Source organism: Macadamia integrifolia, chromosome 8, assembly GCF_013358625.1.
Source record: "Macadamia integrifolia cultivar HAES 741 chromosome 8, SCU_Mint_v3, whole genome shotgun sequence".
NCBI lineage: Eukaryota > Viridiplantae > Streptophyta > Magnoliopsida > Proteales > Proteaceae > Macadamia > Macadamia integrifolia.
The window spans coordinates 16,631,053-16,655,510 of record NC_056564.1 but is presented as its reverse complement, the minus strand read 5'-3'; the positions used below and the strand labels follow the sequence as shown (position 1 = coordinate 16,655,510).

The window sequence follows — 24,458 nt, the reverse complement described above, 5'->3', positions numbered from 1 at the left end:
AAAATTTCCTTTATTTCCCCTACAATCTTCGAATGACTAAAGATGAGGCTTTGCAAGTAATTTTGAGCAGTTGAATAATGCCAGTTGAAACTCAAAAATACCAAATAGGGCCGTTGGTTCCCTCAGGAAAAAACAGGGGCTCCATATGTAATCGGGATTGAATAATTGCAAGTTTGCACTCCGAACGAAAGCATTGCTAAGCGGCAAAGAAAGTTCCACCGACTCATGGAATGATTCTTTGTTACTTCGAGTAAATATGGGGTGAGTATAGAGGAATTATAGTAACAAGCCTAGATTTCGCTTACAAGTGCTCTAGGTACCAAGCCTAGTTTTCTCTCATAAACCAACCTCATTCCTAGTCACATAAATCAATCCATAAAGTGGCATTCCAGATGCAACACCTTCTACCCAAAAAATAAAATGCAACACTACGCACCAACTACAAATCAGTAGCGCAGCTCACTTGAGGCTCCTGTCCCCAAGAGATCTTGGGTTTGAGACCTCCCGTTCCTCATCTAGTCTATAATCTCTTTTACACTGTTACAAAGGAGACTAATCCAGCCATTGAACTCTAGGATGACTTAATATTACTAATTGAGCTTTGTTCATCGTATATGCGTCTTTCATAAACTTTCAAAAGCTTGAGCTAAGCAGTGGAAGTCACAACAATGTCTATTAATACACAACAATTCACCCCTTTTTTTTTTAACAATTGGGTTTTGGAAAACCCAACCTCAATCTCTCTCCACTATTCGCTGCTACCCATCTCTCCACTACAAAGTAAACCGGGCCTTTGCTAGATCCGCTTATTTTCACATATTCTGCAACTTCTGCTAGTAGTGTCAAGTTGCACTCAACACCCACTCCATTATATACAATTGAAACTAGGTATATGGCAATCGATCTCTCTACCCATTGTTTGATCTCTTTCTTCACATATTCCTACAGTTTCTGCAATCCAATGATTTGTTTTTTATCTCTTATAGTTGGCTTAAATATGTCAATCTTCAAATCCATCCCCATTAAACTGATGTATGAATACAAAATGTGAAATACACACAACTCGGGCGAGTTTCACATGACTCAAACAAAAATATACAGAGTCAATGAAAACTCTAATCAACTTAGAGCAAATCATAACATTTTATAGGCATTATTGACAAGTCTTCATGATTATTGACTAGGTTTTTTTTTTTTTTACTTGATCCAGCTGACTTGTCTAAATCAAAACCTAGTTTTCCAACAATGGTTGGCAAGTTATTTGGAGTGTTGCAGGAAGCATAAGATTGACCAATTAGAACCACAGTTGATTGAAACTAGTAATTTAAAACAAAATTAGTTTTGAAATTTGAAATTTTATTTGGTTTGATTTATATTAAAAAATCTTCAAATTGAAACAAATCGAATGAAGTGCAAACTTTATATATCGAACTCAAACCGATCCTAAATCATATTAAACACTAAAACTTGTGTTATTAGACTTCAATTATCACTTTATCTCTTCCTCCTCTGTTTTTTACTATTGATTCTCCTCACTTCTGTCTACATCTCCACACTTATGCTCATTTTTGGAGGGCTTAATTGATTCGATAGCTCTTGGTCATCCAAAAAATATTTTGAAGATATTTGTATTTAAAGCATGGGTAGATGAACGCTCCTTGGTCATGCGACCTCTGTGTCTAGACACGCATGGTGGTGATATGATGTCCCCATCCTTGTGAAATCCGAAAACCCATCTCTTGTTTATGACCATGTAACCCCCCATGGCCCCGTGCTAGCATATGGTCCACACAATTAGGGAGCATTCTTTTCCCCTTAGATTATTTGAAAACATATTTGCAAGGTATTTGTTAAAAATGTGCCAGATTTGGTAGTGCACATAGCGAGTCCACAACATACCAACTAGTGGATGGGTGCGAGTAAGGATGTCAATCGATTGGGTTCCAAATGATGGTAAGGTGGATCATAACCGAACCAAGAACCGACTTGGTTCCATATTTAGATACTCAAGCGATTCAATTTGGCTCAATTCGGTTTCAGTTCCAATTCGGTTATGATATGCAATTTTAATTCGATTTTGTACTTCGGTTTTAATTCGGTTATGAAAACGGTTCCACTTTTGAACCATGATTGTGATGGACCAAAGGCCATAATGGGCTCAAGTTATGGGCCTTTTGGCCATTCTTAACTCCAAAATTGTCTTAGCATAAAATCCTACTTGAGTCTTAATGGTACTACTATGCTAGTTTTTTTTTTTTTAATTCGGTTTGATTTTGATCCGAACCAACGCTCTTACACCTAAAACCAAACCGAACCAAGGAGCATACTCACGTACTCATACTGAATTTGAACCGAATTTAATTCAGCTCGATTAATTGAACTCAATATCGGTTTCGGTATTGAATTTCGGTTCCCAATTGACATCCTTATGTGCAAGGTAAATATTTGGATCCCCAAGTAGTTGGAGAGGAGCGGGATCTTCTTTTCAATTTCATTTGTTTCAATATGTTAATACAAAAAAAAAAAAGTAAATAACTTTATTTTTTTTTTACTCCACTTGGAACCAAATTTAACCAAGTAAGAACAGAATGAAAATTGAATAGGAGTAGCATAACACCAAACCCGTTCAATTTTGGTTTGGGGTTATGAAAATTATCCTTTCTGATTTGTATATATTGTCCGATAAAATTAAATTTATTGAGAATTTATTTTGTTTGACATGGAATTATAACCTTAGGCTGTGTTTGGATGTCATGCGAAAGAAAAAGAAATTCGTATAGTTACTATACCGCTATTGTATATTCACATTTTTCGATTTTCCTAGTGGTTGGTAGTCTCCATTGGGAGGGAAAATTCTTTTTCAAATTTTATACTTCCTTCCTTTCCACGCAATTTATTGCCATGCAAAAAAAAAAATATTTCGTTCTGGTAGAAATCTATATAGCTTAACGGCTATTAACATTCCAGGTGGTTGGTAGTCTCTGAGAGAAGAGGGAAAATTCATTTTTAAATTTTGAACTATTTTTTTTTCTTAAAATTTTGAACTAGCTTAGGTTCCACGCGATTTCTTGCAATTCAATTATCCTGAAAAAGATATCTCGTTGTGACTGTACGGCCTAACGGCTATATGTATGTTCACATTTTCCTCGTGTCTATAGTTTCCAGATTGGAGAGAAATTTCCATTAAAATTTTGAACTTGCATGTGGTTTCACACAATTTTCTTGCGTTGCAAAAATCTGTGAAGGCGAGATGAAATTTCCGCAAGAACACTGGTAATGTGAGAGAGATAGTGATAGGGTTGGGCGGAAATCTTCACCAGGTTCGCATAAGGGCTAGCAAAAAGATTGAGGCCAAGGAAGCAAGGACACTCATATTGAGAGAGAGAGAGAGGGTTAGGGATCGTGGGCTCTTTTGATGGAGATATGCCACCTCACCGTAACAACCTTGCCACCTCAGCACACCAATCTTGTAACAAATCTATAACAGACCACGTGCTGTTAAGTTGCGTCTTGAATCAATTATTGGCACATTGCCTGCCATGTATATATATGTAACAAATCTGTAACAGTCGAGTTAAAAAAAAACATATTCTCATCATGGTATCAAAGCAGTTTTGCTTTGACGAGCTTTCGTTCTTCTTGCCTATGAGATTTTCGTTCTTTTCTCTTTATGTGTTTTTTGTTGTAGAGCTGAGATCCGCTTAGTTCAACGTCTATTTCATTCATGGCATCGTCACTTGCCGACACAAGCTCCATCTCCGACGCTGCTCCGCCGTTCTTAGACGTGGGAGATCCTATATCACGGCCCGAGTAACAACGGGTTATACTCCATGCCCCTATCCATCCACTGTCCCACTTCTTCGGTTGCGTTGACCAGCGTTCGTGCTTCGGCGATAGACTGACACAATTGCCTCAAACATCCATCATCAAAAGTGGTTAGCACTATCATTTGTCAATTCTGTCTTCCTATTTCTAATAAAACCAATACTCACTATGAGGCTTGTAATATTTCAAAGAGCCACCAGCTCCCATTTCAGTTGTCAACCTTTGTTAGCTCTTCTCCCTTAGAACTAATTCACTGTGATTTGTGGGGTTTAGCCCCCATCGTTTCCCATGATGGATTTCAATACTATGTTTTGTTCATTGATGATTTTAGTAGATATAGTTGGTTGTATCCCCTATCTTTCAAATCTGATGTACTTGCTGTTTTCACCTCCTTTAAACTCCATGTTGAAAATTACTTTGGCTGCAAAATAAAATCCTTGCAAACCGATGGTGGAGGCGAATTTAAAAAATTGGATCCATTTCTTTACATGAATGGCATTTCTCATTGATTTTCTTGCCCACACACCCAAGCTCAAAATGGCACTGCTAAGAGAAAGCATCAACACATTGTTGAGACTGGTTTGGCTCTCATTTTTCACGTCAGTCTTCCAATCCAATTATGGACATATGCTTTCCTTGCAACTGTCTACTTGATAAACAGAATGCCTTCACCTACAATTGGGAATGTTAGCCCTTTGCATTGGTTATGTAAAACCACCCCTGACTACACATTTCTTTAGACCTTCGGCTGCTTGTGTTACCCGTGGTTAAGACCATATTCCCGAAATAAGCTTGAACCCTGTTCAAAGCCATGCATTTTTCTGGGTTATTCACTTCTCCACAAGGGCTATAAGTGCTTTGATTCTACCCATAATAAGCTGTATATCTCACGCCATGTCACGTTTGAAGAATCTATTTTTCCCTATTCCTCTATTTCATCGGTCTCTTCTTGGGCTTCTGTTAATGTGGATCCCTGGTACCATACTCCTCCACCTGTGGTTTTGCCCTGTACATGTGAATCTCCACCATTTTCAGTCCATGGGCCTTCAAGATCCACTACTCTTTATGTTGGGGAACAAAATAACATGGGCACATATGTAAACAGTATTCCGAGGACCCTCATAACATGGGCCCATCCATTGATCCTTTGGAACCCACTTCAGCCCATCTACCTGCCTCTGTTCCTAATTCTATTAATTCACCACATCCATTTCCCGAGTCTGATTTACCAATTCATGTTAAACCCGTCTCGAATCATCCTCATCACATGGTAACTCGATCACGGACTGGTGCCTTACCTCCCCCTCCATCGCGGTTGAACTTAATGGCAACAAAACATCCTCTTCCCGATTGTGTTGAGCCAACATGTTACTCTCGAGCAATTAAGATGTCACCATGGCGAACAACCATGCAAGAAGAATTTAATGAACTTCTTCACAATAAAACTTGGTCCTTGGTACCACCCACTTCTTCCCCAAACATAGTCGGCTGCAAGTGGGTGTCTCGGGTAAAAAGACGATATGATGGAACTGTTGAGCGCTACAAAGCGTGATTAGTGGCCAAGGGCTACCATCAACGACCCGGTTTGGATTTTAATGACACTTTCAGTCTCGTAATCAAACCTGCAACAATCCGGGTTGTTCTTTCCCTTGCTGTTACAAATGGTTGGCCATTGCGACAACTTGATGTCCAAAATGTGTTTCTTCATGGAACGCTCAATGAAACGGTCTATATGTCTCAACCACCGCGGTTTGTCGAATCGTCTAAGCCATATCATGTATGTCTTCTTCATAAATCACTGTATGGTCTCCGGAAAGCCCCATGGGCGTGGTACACACAGTTAAGTACGTTTCTTATAAGTCATGGTTTTTCTTCTTTAAAAACCGATACTTCATTATTTGTCTACCGCAAGGCCTCAGTTATTCTCTATTTCCTGTTCTACGTGGATGATTTGATCATCACTGGGAACTTCATTGATGCAATTTCAGCTCTTATAAAGGCCTTATCTTCCATTTTTGCATTAAAGACTTGGGCCCTTTGAGTTACTTTCTTGGAATAGATGTGTCTACCACTTATGATGGTCTCTTTCTTAGTCAAAGGAAGTATACCTCTGATCTTCTTCAGAGCTCCAACATGAGTGGTGTTAAGCCTATTTCCACACCAATCTCTTCAGGTCCTCCCATCACTGCCGATTCTAGTATTCCTCTATTTGACGGTGCTGAGTATCGAAGGGTCGTAGGAGCTTTTCAATATCTTACGGTAACGCGACCTGATATAAGTTTTGCTGTAAGCAAGGTATCCCAATTCATGCATAGCCCCACTGACATGCATTGGTCTGCTGTCAAAAGGATCTTAAGATATCTCAAACACTCTCTTGGTGATGGCTTGCTATTTCGCTCAAAGTCTGACATTACACTTACTGCCTATTCGGATGCCGATTGGGCAAGGTGTCCTAATGATCGGCGTTCTACTACTGGTTATGGGGTATTCCTTGGGTCCCATTTGATCTGTTGGTCTTCCCGCAAGTAGCGGACTATGTCGCGTTCATCCACTAAAGCAGAATATCAGGCAGTGGCAGCAGCAACAACTGAACTTGTTTGGGTTCGTTCTTTACTTCAAGAACTGGGAGTTTATCTCGCTCAACCTCCAGTAATCTGGTGTGATAATGTCGAAGCTATGTATCTCTCGGCCAATCCGATCTTTCACTCTCGAACAAAACACATTGAGATCGATTTTCATTTCGTTAGAGAAATGGTGGCATCTCGTCAATTGGTTGTTCGATATGTTTGCACCACCGATAAGGTGGCTAACATCCTTACGAAGGGTTTGTCACATTTACGTTTTCAAACTCTACGAGGCAAGCTCACAGTGGGTTCTCCCCCGATTCGCTTGAGGGGGGCTGATGGAGATATGCCACCTCACCATAACAACCTTGCCACCTTAGCACACCAATCTTGTAACAAATCTATAACAGACCACGTGATGTCAAGTTGAGTCTTGAATCAGTTATTGGCACCTTGCCTGTCATGTATATATATGTAACAAATCTGTAACAGTCGAGTTAATAAAAACATATTCCCATCACTCTCGAATGGAGGAGATAGTGATAAGGTTTAAGGGGCGGAAATCGTTGCCAAGTTTACATAAGGGTAGCAAAAAGATTGCTACTAGGGAAGCAAGAATACTCAATCAAGAAAGGGGCAGGGATCGTGGGCTCTCGGATCTTAATCATATCAAGGGGAAAGGGGAGAGAGAAAGAAACAGAGCAGGGGTCCTAATTGCAGAAGATCTTCCTGGAAGATTCTTTCGTTCATCTTCCTTCTTGTTGCAGGCGTGAGAGGGAGAGAGAAAATTCTATTAATTTTTTTCTAAAAACACAGCCTAATGGAGAAGCTCCAAACCGGCAACTCGAATACCGAGTCAATGAGTTGAGTTTGCTGCTACTCGGTGGCTCATGTCCGTGACTCGGTAGTAAGTCTAAAATGATACATTAATAGTCCCACATCGAAAAACTATCATCTTTCAGTTTTGTTATTAATAATTTTTCTAAAATGGCCACATAATTATTTCGCCGAGTAGCCGTTTGTGTGACGATGTTCTTTCTGAGAAATCTGTGCTTCTCTTTTGAGTTAACCCTAATTATTCTGTTAGTTAAAGCAATCGCCCTCGACTTCGAACGGTTGGTCATCTCTTCCCATTGCAGCCCCGGGTTGCTATCACTTACGGTGTGGTTGTAACGCAAATGCTGTTTTTATAGCGCGCGGTTTTACGGTTTTGAATTTTGTCTCCTCTTTGCTGCCATTGTTTTTGCAGGTCATTCTGCAATCGGTAGAGAAGACATGGCGAATGTCCAACATGATCGAATGCAGTTCTCAAAGGAGCCTTACATTGAAGACGTCGGGCCCCGGAAAATGTGACGATAACTTCGTTTTTACTGATAGTTCTGCTTCATTGAGGATTTCTGTTCAGCTTTTCTTATTTTTTTGTCGTTGTTTTGCTACAGAAAGAGTATTAAGTTTTCGATGTTCTCTGGAGATGAAATAAGGAAAGCAGCCGAGGTGCAAGTTCACAAGAGTTCATACTATAATGAACTCAGAAGGACAATCGAAGAAGGATTGTTGGATTCACGAATGGTAAGCTAATATTCTTCTTGTTTCGAAGTCTTTCTTTTTCCAGATCGAATACTGTGAAAACTCTCTAATATGTTTGACAACCTATCCTTATTAGCATGCGACAGTATAGTAGTAACTAATTGAAATTCAATCTCAAACACTGCTGTTTTGCTCGGGCTGTTATTGGTATAGCTATTGAAAATTCTTCCTGTAATCAAAGTGCCAAATAATTTGAAGTTTCATTGGACTGTTAGTATTGCCGTGCTCGAGTTTAGAATATCCACTTGCTTCTTTGTTAGATATCTTTACAGAAAGTTCTTGGATCAGAATCTTTTCCATCTCTTTCATTTTCCTAGCCTCTGTGTACCTGTGGTGGTCCATGTTGACCAGCTAACAAAAGAAAGAAGAGCTAGAGAAGACCACGATTAGATTAGTGAGAAAACATTACTCCTGGGGTAAGGAATATCCATGTATCATCCACGGTACATGCAGTTTGTCCTGTTTACGTCTAGAGTTGTACATCATTTTTTTTGGGGTAGTTGCCATACCAACTTCCAAGTGATAACTGGTTCAGATATGGCAGATTCAAAGCTAGAATATGAGTAGCTTTGTTTGTTACTCTAGGTACATGAAGATCTGACTTTACTCTTCAAGTTAACAGACGATAAAGGTTGTCTTAGAGCTAGAAAGATCAGGAAAAAGCAATCAGTCCTAAATGACCATAGGCAAAGTGGTGAGGAATGAAATGCATAGTCGCGGTCTTGCCCCAAGTATGACCTTGGATAGAGCCTATTGGTGGGCAAGGATCCATGTAGTTGACCCATGTAGCCGAGCTTCTCCTGACTTGTGTGCCCTGCACCTCTTTCCCTTACTCTCATCGTTCATTATTTCATTTGTCCCTTTCCCCAACTCTCTGTGGACTTTTTTTCCTATTTCATTGTCTTTTTATGGATCCATGTAGCTGACCCCATTAAGTTAGGATAATGTTGAGTTTGTTGTTGTTATAATCTGTCTTGCATTCAACTTTTCATTGCTAATTTGCAAGTTAGTCTGTGATGCCCAATTCCTATTGAAATTCATAGTGTAGGCGAATGCAATTGAGGATCATGGGGATATTGACACAGAACATTTTCAGATTGTTTTTAGAATAAGATTTTTGGAAAGAAGGAAAAAAGGCCAAGGTCTAAGATTCCAGGTGGAAAATGAGGTTTGTTGGAAAGGAAGTTCAGTAAGGAGTAAGGACAAGGCAAACAAAGCCATATTTGATAAGGATAAGGTGCTGCATCCTTGCAATGATGTTTCCATTCTATAAAGTATGAGTTTTTGATGGTCTTTATATAATTTCATGAATCTCAATCATTAATAAGAGTATGAATGGGACAGGAATTGTCCTGGTACCCAAGACATCTCACAATGTTAGTTCAATGGATTTGAGGCCAATAAGTTTTGTGAGTGGTGTACATCTCTACAGGAACCCTGGGAGCTGCTAAATCTCATGGTCCTCTCAAGGTGGTCATGTTGGGGATAAGCAATTTCTTCATTAGTCGTTAATTCCTAATTCTTTTTTATTTGATTTGATTTGATTTTATTTTGATTTCTCTCCCATGCTCCCCCCTCTCACTCACAAACATAGTCACACATCCATAGATCTTGGAAGGACATGTTTCATTCCCTTCATTTCATTGTAAATATGTTGACTAGGTGTGTTTAATGCTTGTGCTCAGGGTCCGGCAAGTAAAAGTGGTACATGTAAGACATGCCATGGGAGTTTTGCTACATGTCCAGGGCATTTTGGATATTTGAATCTTGCACTCCCTGTTTATAATGTTGGATACTTTAGTGCTATACTGGACATCCTGAAGTGCATATGCAAGGTATTCAAATAATATAACTTGATTTCTGTTGATGGTGGTGGTTTCGTTAATTTGGTCTGGTTTCAAATTATTTGTCATTATATCATCTTCTTACTTAACATATCTTGGGCAATGCTGGAAATGTTTCCCTTTAAGTTTTAATTGCTTAACACTTCGCTTTTTTTCTCACTAATTAAGATCTTTTAACAGTCATGTGCTCGAGTACTATTGGAGGAGGAAAAACGTATAGATTTCTTGAGGAAGATGAGAAATCTCAAATTGGAGGCTCAACTGAAGAATAATCTAATGAAACAAGTAGTGAAAAAGTGTGTTGCCATGGTAGCTAGTAAGAAAGCAGTGGAGTGCTCTCGATGTGGATATAAAAATGGTTGGACTTCTATCTTATATTTTAGTTAATAAATATATTTTCTTTTAGCTTGATAAATCGAACCTTGAAAGTCTATCACTTGTCTTTATTTTGGAATAATGTCTTATAAAATGACCATAGGAGGATGAGAATTTATAGTTTTAGAGCGCACTGGCAGGCCGGGTCAGCATAGAGTGAAGGGGACAGCCCTAATGTTGTGTTGGCAAAGCCGGTTGTGGGCGGAGATCGGACATCACCTTACCTAAGGCATGGGATTAATATATTAATGGCCAGGTGGGTGCGAAGAAGCCCGGAAGGTGACTGCATTGAGCAGAAATCTCACTCGAACATGAGAGCAAGGGATACGACTGAAAAGGGTCTAGTTCCTGTTCAAACCGGTTTTGACTGATCAAAATGCAGTTTTGATTATTTTTAAATTTGGAAAAAGCAAGTGAATGGTCAAATTGGACCATGCATTTTATGTGGCCTGCAAAAAAGCGTCAAAATCAACTAATTTAATTCAGTTTTTAGGCATAGGAAGTTCTATAAGAAAACTGGACCAGAAAAGTTCTGGTTCCGCTTGGACCTGGTTCGACTCCCAGTCTGATCCAGTTTTTAAAAACTATGGAAATTTCATCCTCCCATGTAATGTTGACAGTTTCTTTTTAAACTAGATAATCTATTTCCCAAGTTTTGGGCAACGGGGAAAATCTTAAAAAAAAAAAAAATAGTAATAGCTGTATGTTTCACTTTCTTCTTCTTCTTCTTCTTCTTTTTTTATTTTATTATTATTATTTTTTAAATATGCCTAGAGAGATCATCCTCCATTTAATCATACTACAGAACTTATGTATTTGATTTTTTGCTGTTGTTGGCATTAGTATGCTTTATTTTCACAGTTTTCCTAAAAATGTTTATCGAGCTTTTTTTTTTTTTTTTTTTAAGATTTAGGCTCATTTCTACAATTTGAATTCTTTATTCATCTTATTAAAAGAGCAGTGTCCAATGACTTAACTGCCCTCTCCTAGAGATACCAGGATTACTCTTGTTTTATCTGAACTATTCTTGGAGAATGATCTTGTTATTTAGCTACTATTTTGGTAATTCAAATTCAGTACCATATTACATATTTTGGGGCACCTTCATCTAGAGTTTTTTGTTGCGGAAATTTGATTTTGCATTTTCTGGTAATATTAGTTTTTTTTTTTTTTTTTTTGCTTCATTTCTAGTAGACTAGCTATCAATAATAATATTCACAGTGTATCCTCTTAGCACCAATAAAGTGTTTGAGGATCATAAGACACCGTTTTTAGCCAGTGTTGGGAATAATCCCAGATTGAAAAGCTTGGGACCTTGGATGATTTCATTTACAAGTTGGGCACCTCCACATAATAGCATAATCTTTCGGGTTGGGCACTTCAACATGGTATCAGAGCTGTCAGGCCCACTACGTTAATGATACGTCTGTGTACAGTCGCCACAGAGAGGGGCCTACTTGCCACTTGTATGTATTTCCACCCAAAAGCAGGAAACACATGAGGGGAAGTGTCGGGAATAATCCTATTTTGGAAAATCATGGGACCTTGGATGAATTCATATACCAGTTGGGCCCCTCTACCTAATAGCTTAAGGTTTTGGCTTGGACTTCAACAGTCTTGATCATAACCCTTTCATTTGTTTATTAGACTACATGCCTAGGATCACAAGAAACATGGAGACTATTTTGGCAGGGTCATACTATACAAAGTGTGGTAAAGGTACCTTACAATTAGTCATATATCACTCATCATGTTTCAGGTACGGTGAAAAAGGCCGGCTCTATGTTGAGTATTATTCATGATCGCTCACATGTTGGTGATGGGAGTTTGGAGGAATGCAACTCGGCAATCTCTCATACAAAAGAATCAAAGGCATCCTTTAATGTGCTTCATGTTCTCAACCCTATTAGAGTTCTTGCCCTTTTTAAAAGGATGGTGGATGAGGTAGATTTTCCTTATTGATAAAGATTTTGCAAATTGTAGGTACACATATTAAATAGTGGTGTTGTGAAATATTTGTAAATTCTTTGCATAGCCTAACTTGACCATGCTTTGTTCTTGTTCATTAACTCTTGTGTGCTACAGGACTGTGAAATGCTTTACCTTTCAGATAGACCAGAGAAGCTCATTGTAGAGGACATTGCAGTACCACCTGTAGCTATTCGTCCTTCTGTTTTTATGGATGCTGGGATGACAAGGTTGTGTTCTCTTGACTTCATGCAGTTTTAGTTCACTTCATGATCTTTTAGTGAAAGGTTTCCTCTTTATTGGTGGTATTCTTAGCGATAAGAGTTCATGATTAAGATTTTGTTTTCCTTTCTTGCAGCAATGAAGATGATATTACTATGAAATTAACTATGATTATTAGAGAAAATGCTTCTCTGCGACAGAGTTTACGGGGCGTAGGTACAGGTCTACCATTCAGATGTTTGGTATGATAAAAATTCCTTGACTTGGATACTTCAACTTTACAGATTTTTTTTTTTCTTTTTTGGGAGGGTATTGGGGATTTTGTACCTTTGGGTTAACAAGGAATATGCCTTTAAATAGTCTCAATGGCAAAACATGATTTGTGTAATCGATCGCATTTATAGTTGGGACAAGGCTTATTCAAGGAGTGAGTGTTGAATTTGTAGCTTAATAATTATATTAGGACTCAATTCATCCCCTTTGTAATGTTGCTGATTGATTTATGTTTTGACAACTATTTCTAATAAAATATAATCATTTCCTTTTGAGTCTGACTGATCCATTAGTTTGTACATTCTGTGCCAGTAGCTTGACAACTAAGCCTTATCTGAATTACTTGGGTTAGCTGCATGGATACTGTTCTACCATTCCACACGTATTTTTTTTTTTGGTTGAATTTTTTTCCCCTTGATGGATCATTGATTGCTGAAATTCATTCCATTTCCTGGGAATAAAATTATCAAACAAGTTTGATTTCCTCCCCTTTTCTTCTGATCCGATATATTAGGAAGTAGAATTGCATTGATATGCTGAAAGCTATATAATGGGACAAAATTTTTGACATATGCCCACAAATTACAGAAAGCAGGAAGTTTAAGTTCTTTAACTGAATATACATGAATGTATCGTCTAATGTTTTCTTATGGATATGTCTAAACTCTTCTGGGGTGAAGAATCATCTTTTAGGAATTCCTTGAATCTCATCCATGCATGATTCATGTACAACGGATGCCGTTTCTGAAGAATGTTTATGATTAGAACTGCCTAGCTGAACAAAGGAAATAAAGAATTGATGTAACTCTTTTGTCCTAGAAAGTTCTAAATTAGAATTTTAGGTTCTCATTCTTCTATAGTTTGAATTTTGGTGCATCTATATTCATGCTGGAATTTCTATGCAGGACTCTTGGGAGATTCTCCAGGTTTACGTTGCACAATATATAAACAGTGATGTTCGTGGCATTCCGTCACAATTGCAGCCTTCAAAGCCAATGCGTGGTTTTGTTCAACGTCTCAAGGGGAAGCAAGGACGTTTCCGTGGGAACCTATCTGGGAAGCGTGTTGAATATACTGGCAGAACTGTTATTTCACCGGATCCCAACCTTAAAATTACTGAGGTAAAGCGAGGCCTTACCTGGAAAATTGTTTTTTCTGTTGCATTGTGCTCCTTTTTTTTACCTAGCATAAATGATTGTGGTTTCTTCTTTCTTTTCTTTGTTTTCTCACCTCCGTTCCAAAAGCATAAAGGGGGAGAGGGGAACCTTTCTCTGTTAGGATTGACTATCATCTAGTGACTAGTTGGACATTTCACATATGACTTATAAACATCCTTTAGTAGGTCCTAGCAATAGGAAATATGCATCTTTTTTTAATTCTTTGACCTGTTTTTGTTTTACTAAGTACTAACCATGTCGCTGATATTTATCTTTTTAAATGGTTTGGTGGTTTTAGGTGGCAATACCAATCTTAATGGCTCAAGTTCTAACTTATCCTGAACGAGTTTCCCATCACAATATTGAGAAGTTGAGACAGCGTGTCCGCAATGGGCCTCATAAGTACCCCGGGGCTAATCTAATTATATATCCTGATGGTGCCATGATGTTAGTTACTATTCTTTCCAATCATTTCCTCTCATTGGTAGCTCAGTTTTCATGTTAGGATGGTGGGATCACTTGAATTATTCTGCAGGCATTTGAGGTTTTCTGCGCGAAAACGTGCTGCTGATGAACTTAAACATGGTTATATAGTGGAACGCCATTTGGAAGATGGGGACGTTGTTCTTTTTAACCGGCAACCAAGCTTGCACCGAATGTCTATCATGTCCCATAGGGTAGTATCTTAAATTTATTTTATGTGTTAGATGATGTTTCTTTTTGTTTTGTCTTCATTTATTTTCTTATGCTTTGCTCCATGTATGTAGGCTAGGGTGATGCCTTGGAAAACACTAAGATTCAATGAATCTGTTTGCAATCCATACAATGCAGACTTTGATGGTGATGAAATGAATATGCATGTTCCTCAAACAGAGGAGGCTCGCACAGAGGCTCTTATGCTGATGGGGGTAAATTATGTTTAAGCTTAGTCTTTTATAGATTTTACCTTTTTTGCTTGTAATACATATTTGACCTGCACTTTTTGTTCTTTTTTTAAATAAAAATTTCATTTATAAAATATCATTGTTGTATATGTATTATGAATTAATGATTCCGTAGATGCTTAGATATGTTCAGCATGGTGATGTGCGGGACTGTCTATTGACTTAAAAAAAGCAACCTAGTGCACAAGGCTCGTGCTACAGCAGGGTCTGGGAGGGGTAAATGTATGTAGCCTTACCCCCTGCTTCATAGGAGAGACTGTTTCCAAGTTTCGATCTTGTGACCAACATGTTGCGATAGTGCAACTTTACTGTTGTGCCACAGGCTCACCCACTAATTGACTATAATTGACTTAGTGTTCTTTTAATGATTAATAAAGAAATTTTATCTATCCTGTATAGAAAGCTAAATTAGGATAGGAGAATTTTTTTACTACAATATTGTGTTCCTTTAGGACCATTGCACAACTATAGCTATAGTTATAGTATATTATTTTATGAATGTTGTCCTACTACAAGATAGAACTTCAATCTATCTGGATCTCAAATATTCGGTAACTCAGAGCAGAGAATTGTTTGCTTACAAATTCTATTTTGTGAACAACTTGTTGAGGATTCGTCTATTATTACTTTCATTGCTTTCATTCCTGAAGGAAAAATTCCATAAAATTTGACCCTTTGCTCAAATGGCCTCCAGGCCAAGAAGCAAAAATCTCCCTTGGATGTTTAGGCTTTGCCTGCTGAACCCTAAAAAAGAATAAGAAGAAACTCCACTTATCTCTTGCTAACTCTCACTGTGCTAATGAGCAAGGATCTGCCTCTTGGACTCACTATTCTCTAAGTTATCCTCTTGAACTTATCCTTTCCATGCTGATTCAGCAGTAAGTTGTCTTGATTTACCTAACTCTTTGATTTATTGATCTTGGTAATTATTTTGCATTTGCAAGCAACTAGTTTTGCACTTGAACACTCTCTCTTTGTCAATCCATCTATCATTAAATCTTTTTAGTTACACGTTATAAATGTATTTTTGTGAGGATTGTTTCAGCCTCATTTTCTAGTTTAATAAAAATCTTGAGTTTTAATTGATACGTCTTTATGAGTATTAACGTAGTTTACTTATTTGATTTACTGTAGTCTTACTTTTTTGCAATTGGTGTGCTATTGTTGAACAGGTGCAGAATAACTTATGTACACCAAAAAATGGAGAAATTTTGGTTGCCTCTACTCAGGATTTTCTAACATCATCTTTCCTCATTACAAGGAAAGACACCTTTTATGACCGTGCTTCCTTTTCACTTTTGTGTTCTTATATGGGTGATGCAATGGACCCAATTGATTTGCCAACACCAGCTTTAATTAAGGTGATATAGTTGGCATAATTAATTATGGTGTTTTTATCATGTGGAATGATTTCTTTTTTCCTTTTAATTTTTTGATAACATTGTGTTCAATTTTCCTTCAGTTTTTTTTTTTTTTTAATTATAAATGAATACATTTTATTCTCGATTAGTGGGGAATAATCAAATGAACAAACGGTGATGTGCTACTTGAAGAGTGGTTGGGGGGCCTCTATATACCTGGAACCTTGCCAAAATTATTCTTCGCAAGAGAATACATCGGGACCAGATTTCAAAAATGTCATAGATTTTTGAAATAGTGCCATAGATCAAGGGAGGGAGGGAAAAAAAAATAATAATACTAGGTTCCTTCACCAATTTGCAACTTGTTATAGAAGGGTTGATTGTATATTTTGAGTGGGATCAGAATCAGATGGATGGGGTCTTGTTTGTGGATCTGATGGAGATGGAAGGGGATGACTTTTATAAGATTCTATATTATGCAGATGTGACATATATTTATATATATAATCTTTTTTTGGGTGAGTAAAGAATTCATACCAAAGAGAGGAGAAACATGGGGCCCCTAAGAGGGGAAAGGAAAACAAATACAGCAAAGCAAACGAAGCAAAACCACTGTCCTCATGGAGTTAGAGAGGGAGGGCTGCGGAATGGAAAGAGAAAGCCCCTAGGATAAAACAATATGCCTGTTCCTTGGGGAATCAATACAACAAGAGGAGATTGAGGATAGGTTGCTTCTAATGTCAAAGGAAATGGAGCCTTAATACATGAGAGGGACAACCATGGTTTTTATCTCATCTGAGTGCTTGCATCAGATTATATATGGTTAGAGTTGAGCTGATTTTCAAAATGGACTTGTAGAAAGCACATGCCGACAATCAATGGACTGTGTTGCCTGAAGTTACGGAGGTTGTGGGATTTAGGACAAAATGGAGAAAGTGGGTGAGGTGGTGTTTCTATATTCTATATTCTTGTTCACTTACTTCTAGATGGCCTTTATGGCACAAGGATCACATGGGAATTCTCTTTCTTTTCCTATTTCTGTATGTCGATAAACTTGGCAATATGAAGCAGCTTTGGGGGAATAACTTGGATCCCATTAAGGGAGTTCTGGTGAAGGAGGGTGCTCAAAAGGTGTTCCACTTGAAGTATGCTAACAATGTGCTACTTACTGGATCCCAGTGTTGATCGAACGTTGCAATAATGCAATCTGTGGATATTCCTGGAAATTTTGAATCAGCTTCTAGGTTGAGAGTTGAGAGTGAACCTTAAAAGGAACATTGTTGTTGTGTGGCCAAGACTAACCTGTGCTTCAGCCTTGGTGCCAGGTTTCGCTGATTCCTATTGACTATTAGAGAGTCCTTATTGGAACAGAGCCCCATTGATTGAGGTCTGACTATTTGGAATCCAACAACTGGATAGTTGTAAAGAAGATTGTCGGGTTGGAAGAGGAAGAAGCCTTCAATTGGTTGCACCTTGTGTCAATCCTTCTTGATTACACTATATTATATTTCCAATCTTGAACTGAGTAACGATGTGTATATATATATATGTATATATGTATGTATACTTTTCCCCCCACTCTTCTGATTAACCCTGGTGTCATTTTTTCCCCCACTTCTGTTTGTACTGTTTATTTTTTACATTTATCCATAGATTGGGCAGATTTTTTGCTGAATTTTATTCTTATGAATAAGAGAAGCTTGATCTATTTGGCACTGGCTAATTATGGCAATTATGGCATAATTTATTTATTTTGCAGCCAATAGAGCTTTGGACTGGGAAACAATTATTTAGTGTTCTAGTGCGCCCTCATGCACATATGAAGGTTTATCTGAATCTCACTGTTTTGGAGAAAACTTATAGCAAATCGGGAGAAACAATGTGTCCAAATGACGGGTTTGTCTATTTCCGCAATAGTGAACTTATTTCTGGGCAAGTTGGAAAGGCAACTCTAGGTCTGCTTTTTTTGCTATTACTGAAATAACTGTGTGAAAGAGTGTTTATCAATTTTAACAAGTAGCACAACTGCATTATTGCTTATTTACAGCTAATACTAGATCCATTATACCAATTTTGTGGAAATCATAGGCTTGTCAAGTATGTTCCGTGATCATGACTACTGCTAATGAGATCATATATATATATATATTTCTATGATGTAAAATATAAAATTCTTGGTCAGTTTGAAAAGTCATCTAAAAAACTAAGTTCTAGGTGGATGGTTATTTTTAAATGTCTTGTATCAATAGTAGTTTACTAATGTAAGGAAGATCACAGTTGTAATCAACCCTGTAAATACTAGTAGTAGGCTCCAAAAAATAGGCAAACAATAGACTCAGATATGGACAGAAGTTATAACTGACAAATAAAACCCACCTTAGGTCAAAACTTTGACAAATTGTAATTCACAAAATAGGGCTCAGTTGAGACTGAAACCTGGATTGAGTGGAGGTCTTATATGGCCAAACAAAACCCCAAAACTGCGGCTTTATCTGAACACAGGTTGGAGAGATATCACACCCGCAGAAAATTAGGGAAGAATTAGGATTCGGAAGGGAGAGTTTCAGCTACAGCAGCTGTAGGACTCAAGGACGACTGCTCCTTTTGGGACACTTGAACAACCCTCAAAAGGGGGGCTGAAGCTGACCTCTGGTTTGGCAGATAAGGGGCTCGATTGACACCTTCAAAACCCTGACAGATCTGGGACCGATTCTGGATGTAAGGCTGATCTCAGGTCTTCAGCTGCTACTAATGCTTGGATACTTAGAAAGACTTCAACAGGTCTTAAAGAACTACTCAATCACTCAAAGATCAAAGATCAAACAGCAAAGAAAAGAAGGGGAAAACAAGAAACCGATGGGATAGATGTGGGTAGGGGTAGGCTTGCTCAGCCTTTGGACCTCTCACCCACAGCTGTCTCAACTGTTGAAAACAACCTCTCTCAGGCCAAACCATGTGAGCAAGTGTAGGAAAACTTAATTAATTTCATTGCATCAAATCTTACAACTAAGGGCCTATTTTAGCTTGACATAGGCTTTACAAAATTAGAAAGTAAAGAAAGAAGAAACTAATCAATTAGGAAACAAGACTTTCTAATTGAGTCAACTTGCTTGCTAAGAAAATAACAAATTAGAAACTAGGAATCTTCTAGAAGCTGAAATAAGACTTACACAAATTGTGTTTTGACCAATCAACACAAAGACAAAAATCCACTGCTGGAACTCGATAGAGCAGTTTTGGGCTCTTCTAGAAGGCTGCATTCTCCTTCTTTGATTGCTTGCTGACTAGTCCTTACTAAAGCCAAAATTGAATCCAAGAGGCTGGGATAAAAATCGTCTGCGGGGAGGGACGTTGGCGTACACTGGTGGTGACGTGGTCAGATGACGACACATGTCATCAGATCGGGAAGACCATGTGCTACACTGGCTTCTCTTGCTATCTTCAAACAAAACCCATTCGTATGAAACCCTTTTGAACGACGAAAGGAACGATAGCTCCTCTTGCTATCTTCTTCTTTTCCCTGCGACTTGCTAGCTCATCAATTTGAACGAAACCCATACAGAGAAACCAAGCCATATTCTTGGATCTGAACAAAGAATCAAGTCAATCTCAATGAAAAATAGAATTCACTAAACCTAATTCAAAAGTTATAGAATTCACAGATTTTTGTGTAGAACATCCTTTATCCCATGCATCTGAGAAGGCCTGAGAGAAAAATATCATAAAATTTAGAACAGGAGGAGCACCTATTTAATCATTTTTTCTGTTAATTATGATATAACCACCATTAACTTGAAAAGCAAAAGAGAAAATAGCAGGCTACAGGGAGAAGAAGAAGATAGCAACAAGAGCTAGGGTTCCTTTTGTTCGAAAGGGTTTCGTACGAATGGGTTTTCTTTGAAGATAGCAAGAGAAGCCCGTGTAGCGCACAGTCTTTTTGATCTGATCTTACCACGAATCCGCCAGTGTTTGCCAACATCCCTCCCCGCAGATGATTTTTATCCAAGAGGTTGGCTTGATGGAAGAAAAATAACCCTTCCAAAAGCCTGATTCGATGGCAAGATCTGAACCAGTTTTAAAGCTGGTTCTGTTTCTTCTTCCTTCGGTAGTGAAGCCCATACTTGGGTCATCTACATCATCTACTGCTGTAGTTTATTGTTGTTTGCATGCACGGAATTTGATTAGCCTGACACCCAAAATTGGAGAGTATCCCGTCCAATACTGGAAAAATATTTTTAGATTGCCTACAACAAGAGTTGTTGATTTTGAATAGCTTACTTGGCAAAATGGTAGCATTTATCTAGTTCGACCTAGTGGTCGGAGGACTGATTCAGGAGTCAACTTCTCTGTAAAGTGGTGGTAAGGCTTTGTACATTATGACCCTACCTAAACCCTGCAGTGGCGGGAGCCTCGTGCACTGGGTACACCCTTTTACGAGGGCGAATATTAGATGCTTTTTGGTATGTTTGATATATTGTATATCCTGCAAATTTGGTCAAGGTTTGAGAAGTCGGTTTCAACCATGGTTTTGACCATGGTCGAAATGGAAATATTTCGGGTTTCGATTGAAACCTGGTCGAAACTGGTTTTGTTTGGCCATTTTGATGGTCAAAGGGTTGTATTTCGCGCTGAAATTTTAGGGAAGCTCTAATTAAGCATATCTAGCATGATGTTAATTCAGTTTTTTAGCCTAGGTTAGTAGTGTACGATGTACTTTGCTATAGTGTATGACGTTCTTTGCTATACACTTTCTCAAATATAGGCTCATAGCATGTGCTACACATAATTTATTACTATATCACAAAAATAAATAATACAACTAAAATATATATTAAAAATGAAGAAAAATCATTTAATATTATTAATGTTAAAATTTTACAACTTAAGAGTACACTTACAAGTGTACAAGTGTTACAACCGTCGACCAAGGTGAAACTCAAAAGATGCCTACAAAGCCGTTCCTCCAACTCTATGTTAGCACCACATAGAGTTCCGGCGGGTTTGAAAGATGAGGAAGATTGCTGCTGCCTACAAAACTGTTCCTTTAACTAAATCACAAAAGAAGGCCATGTCATGCTATGCTTGAAGAATTGTAGCAACTTGATAGTACTTATCATCAACTTACTCTGGGTACCCCAACCTCAGATATAGATCACCAGGTTGGGAAGATGATGCAAATGTGGATCCATTGTAGCTGTTTGGTGGACTGGGCGAATGTGGATACACTGTAGCAACATGGGTCTTATCATCAACATACTCTAGTTATCTATGTTTTTTCCTTCGAAATTTTGTTTAAAGAAAATTAATTTTAAATCAGAAAATATAAATATGATGTAAAAACAGAAAATTAAATCTGACTCAGTGAAGTCGTAGATTGGCCTATGATATCTAACATGCCAAAAATTAAAGCTCAACCACTAAATATTTACAATATTTTTTGAAAAAAATTAACTTTTAGGGAAAAAAAGGTATGCCTCATAGTTTGAATTGTCAATAAATCTTGCTCAAATCCCCCAAATCACCACTGTAGATGTGTTGTAATAGTCTACAACACATTCCACAAAGATTTGCAGATGATTTGGTCAAAGAACTCAAAAATAAGGTTTTCTAGCACTTAATGTCAAAACTGGTTTCAACCCTTTTCGATCAAAACCTGTGATTTTAAATCTTAGGACTGTAGCGTTTTGGTGACAGGAATAAAGTTCTGGTCGAAATAATGAATACCTGGCGAGTCACATGACATTTAGTTTCAACCAAAGTTGAGATTGAAATATTTCGGTTGAAAATTGAATGTGGTTCTGTTGTAAGGTGATCATGTCTTGTATATATCTTTTTCATGCTCTTCATGACGAGCACATTTATAGTTTGTTCTTCTCAACAGGGAATGGCAATAAGGATGGACTTTTCTCTGTTCTTCTTCGAGACTACAATCCACATGCTGCTGCCACTTGTATGAATCACTTAGCAAAATTAAGGTAATTTCTTAGATTCAGATAATCAGTCAATGGTATCTTTGCATTCAAACTATGTTGTGTGGTAAGCTTTAGTGTGTGTGTCTGGATTATAGTTCTCAAGGCGTTGCCTAGGCGAATTTCAGGGTCTGAGGCATGCGGTCTCCAAATTGGATGCAGGGAAGGCAACCACCTTGGTCACTTCGGCTTCACCTAGGTGTCACCTTGGAATCCTTGGCCTGTCTTGTGACCTGGGCGGACACCTTATTGGCTTATTGTATTGTGTGCTTTTTTATTTTCAATATCGTAGGATATATATATTCTGTTTCTAACCATTTTATTGGTTTTTGTACATGATTATGAAGCATTTCAATACATTGAATCATGCTTAATGCAATTATATGCTCTTAGTCACATGCTCTATAATTCTGTTTTTTAATTATATGTTATAATGCTCTTAGTTTATTGCTTTGTTATTTTTGAGAATATGCTTATATGATGTCCTCCGCTCTATTTATTATATGTTGGGTTTCTCATATTAGGTCATTACCAGTGGCACTATATTGTATTGCGTTGATATGGCTTTTATGTTGATTCTTGCTGTGGCTTTAATGTTGCTTGTTGATGTAGCATATGAGTACAATAATGTCATTGCCATATTATGTATAATGCCTAGGCGCCCCTCCACTGCCTTGGGTTGACTTGTCACCTTGACAACTATTTGTCTGGAACTTTACATGTGCACGAGGATAGTGCTGAGTGTCTGGCGCCATGCTTGTTTATATGCAAATACATATTTACAAGCTGATATGCATGATTTTCTGCACCTGTTTGGGTCCTATATTCTCTCATTGGGCTTTGAAACATTGGACCATGGCCGCAATTTTTTCAAATGTTAGGAATCTGAACACTATTTATCCCAATTAAAATTTCATCCAAATTAGTTGGCAATGCACCTAGGCAACTCGAGGTGTTGGAGGGCCACCGCCAACCTGCTTAGGTGACATGGCGCCCTTGTATTTTTTTATTTTATGATTTTTCGAAAACATGCTTGATAAATTCTTGCAGTAGAACAAGGCAAGTAGTGGTATATATGCTACTCTTGGCACTGACTTTAGGGTTAAGAAATAGAGTGTGAATTCAAGTTCAGCACTAGCACATATAGCAATAAACTAGAACTTATCCATGCATGAAACAGGGCAGAACTTTTTTCCACACTCTGGCAGATTAATAAAGGGGAAAGAAGAGGAGGAAAAACCCAACAAATTAACAGAGAAATGGAGAAGACGATACAGAAAAAAAGAGAAAAAGGGTACCTGTGGTAACAGAGAAGAGAAGAAATGAAGAGGGGAAAAAAAAGGGGGGGTGGGAAACGAAGGAGATAAGGATATATAAGAAAACCGAATCGATTAACACAGAAATGAAGGAGAAGAAAAAAGAAACAGTAACCTGCGGTAAGCCGGTAACAGAGAAGTGACAATTTTAAGAAAGGGAGGGGGCGGGGAGAGAAGAAGGGGAATGCTGTCGCCGAAGCCGGAGTAGTGGAAGAGTGGTGTAGTGGTTTCAGCAGCTTCATGACCCTTTTTTTCCCCTCCTTTTGTTTTCTTCTTTTATATCCTGTGATTCCATATAGCAATGCGTATGATAATCATGTCCACATGTGAACGAAAAAGTGAGAAATATAAGCAATCATATCTTTTATCAGGTGTGACAATAACAGAAATTAACTGCCAGTAACCGTGCAAGAGTGAGAGAGAGAAAGAGATGAAGAGAACTGCGGAAGAAGAGGAAGAACAGAATGATGAGAAAACAAGCGATTGGTGGTCACAACAGTCTAACACTGATATATTTATATATCTCAACCAATTACAAGTATACAAGGAAAGTAATTCTTTGAGTAGCAAGAAGAATAAAACTAGAAGTCCAAACTAACTAGGAAACAACAATCTAACCTAATTAGGAAAGAAATAAATTAAATGAAGAAAACCACCTATCCATCTATGACTAAGCCACGATAGGGACATCCCCCCCCCTCTGTTGTGGACCTCATGGTACACATGCCATGCATTTGTACAGCCGAGGTACAGAGGTCCATTCTCCATTCATAACACTCCCCCTCAAGCTGGAGCATACAGGCCACCTATGCCTAGTTTGGAGCAACCTTTTTTGAAACCAGGACCAAAAAAAGGCTTGGTACACAGTAACAATCAATGTATTTATGATGGCATCTCTCACAAAATGACAATCAACTTCAGTGTGCTTGGGTTTCTCATGAAACACTTGATTGCCTTTGAATTGAAAGTATGAACCCCATGTTTGTGTTATTTGGTTATATTTCTTACAGGTATTAATTGTTTCACATTAATTTTTTTTTTTGGGGGGGGGGG

At 38.1% G+C, this 24,458-nt stretch overlaps 1 protein-coding gene across 4 annotated transcripts in view; it reads left to right on the top strand.

Moving 5' to 3' along the window:
- Positions 1-7,394: 7,394 nt before the first annotated feature.
- LOC122087028 (DNA-directed RNA polymerase III subunit 1) overlaps positions 7,395-24,458 on the top strand; it is a 46,724-nt gene continuing 29,660 nt past the window's right edge. For 2 of the 4 annotated variants that reach the window (XM_042655989.1, XM_042655990.1), the window contains exons 1-14: positions 7,516-7,738; positions 7,829-7,958; positions 9,662-9,811; positions 10,001-10,178; positions 11,955-12,139; positions 12,281-12,393; positions 12,522-12,627; positions 13,564-13,779; positions 14,114-14,262; positions 14,351-14,492; positions 14,583-14,723; positions 15,932-16,120; positions 17,880-18,075; positions 22,002-22,095. In XM_042655989.1, coding sequence (XP_042511923.1) covers positions 7,665-7,738; positions 7,829-7,958; positions 9,662-9,811; positions 10,001-10,178; positions 11,955-12,139; positions 12,281-12,393; positions 12,522-12,627; positions 13,564-13,779; positions 14,114-14,262; positions 14,351-14,492; positions 14,583-14,723; positions 15,932-16,120; positions 17,880-18,075; positions 22,002-22,095 — 2,063 coding nt within the window. In that variant the 5' untranslated portion in view covers positions 7,516-7,664. The other 2 variants (XM_042655987.1, XM_042655988.1) reach the window with 2 other exon arrangements.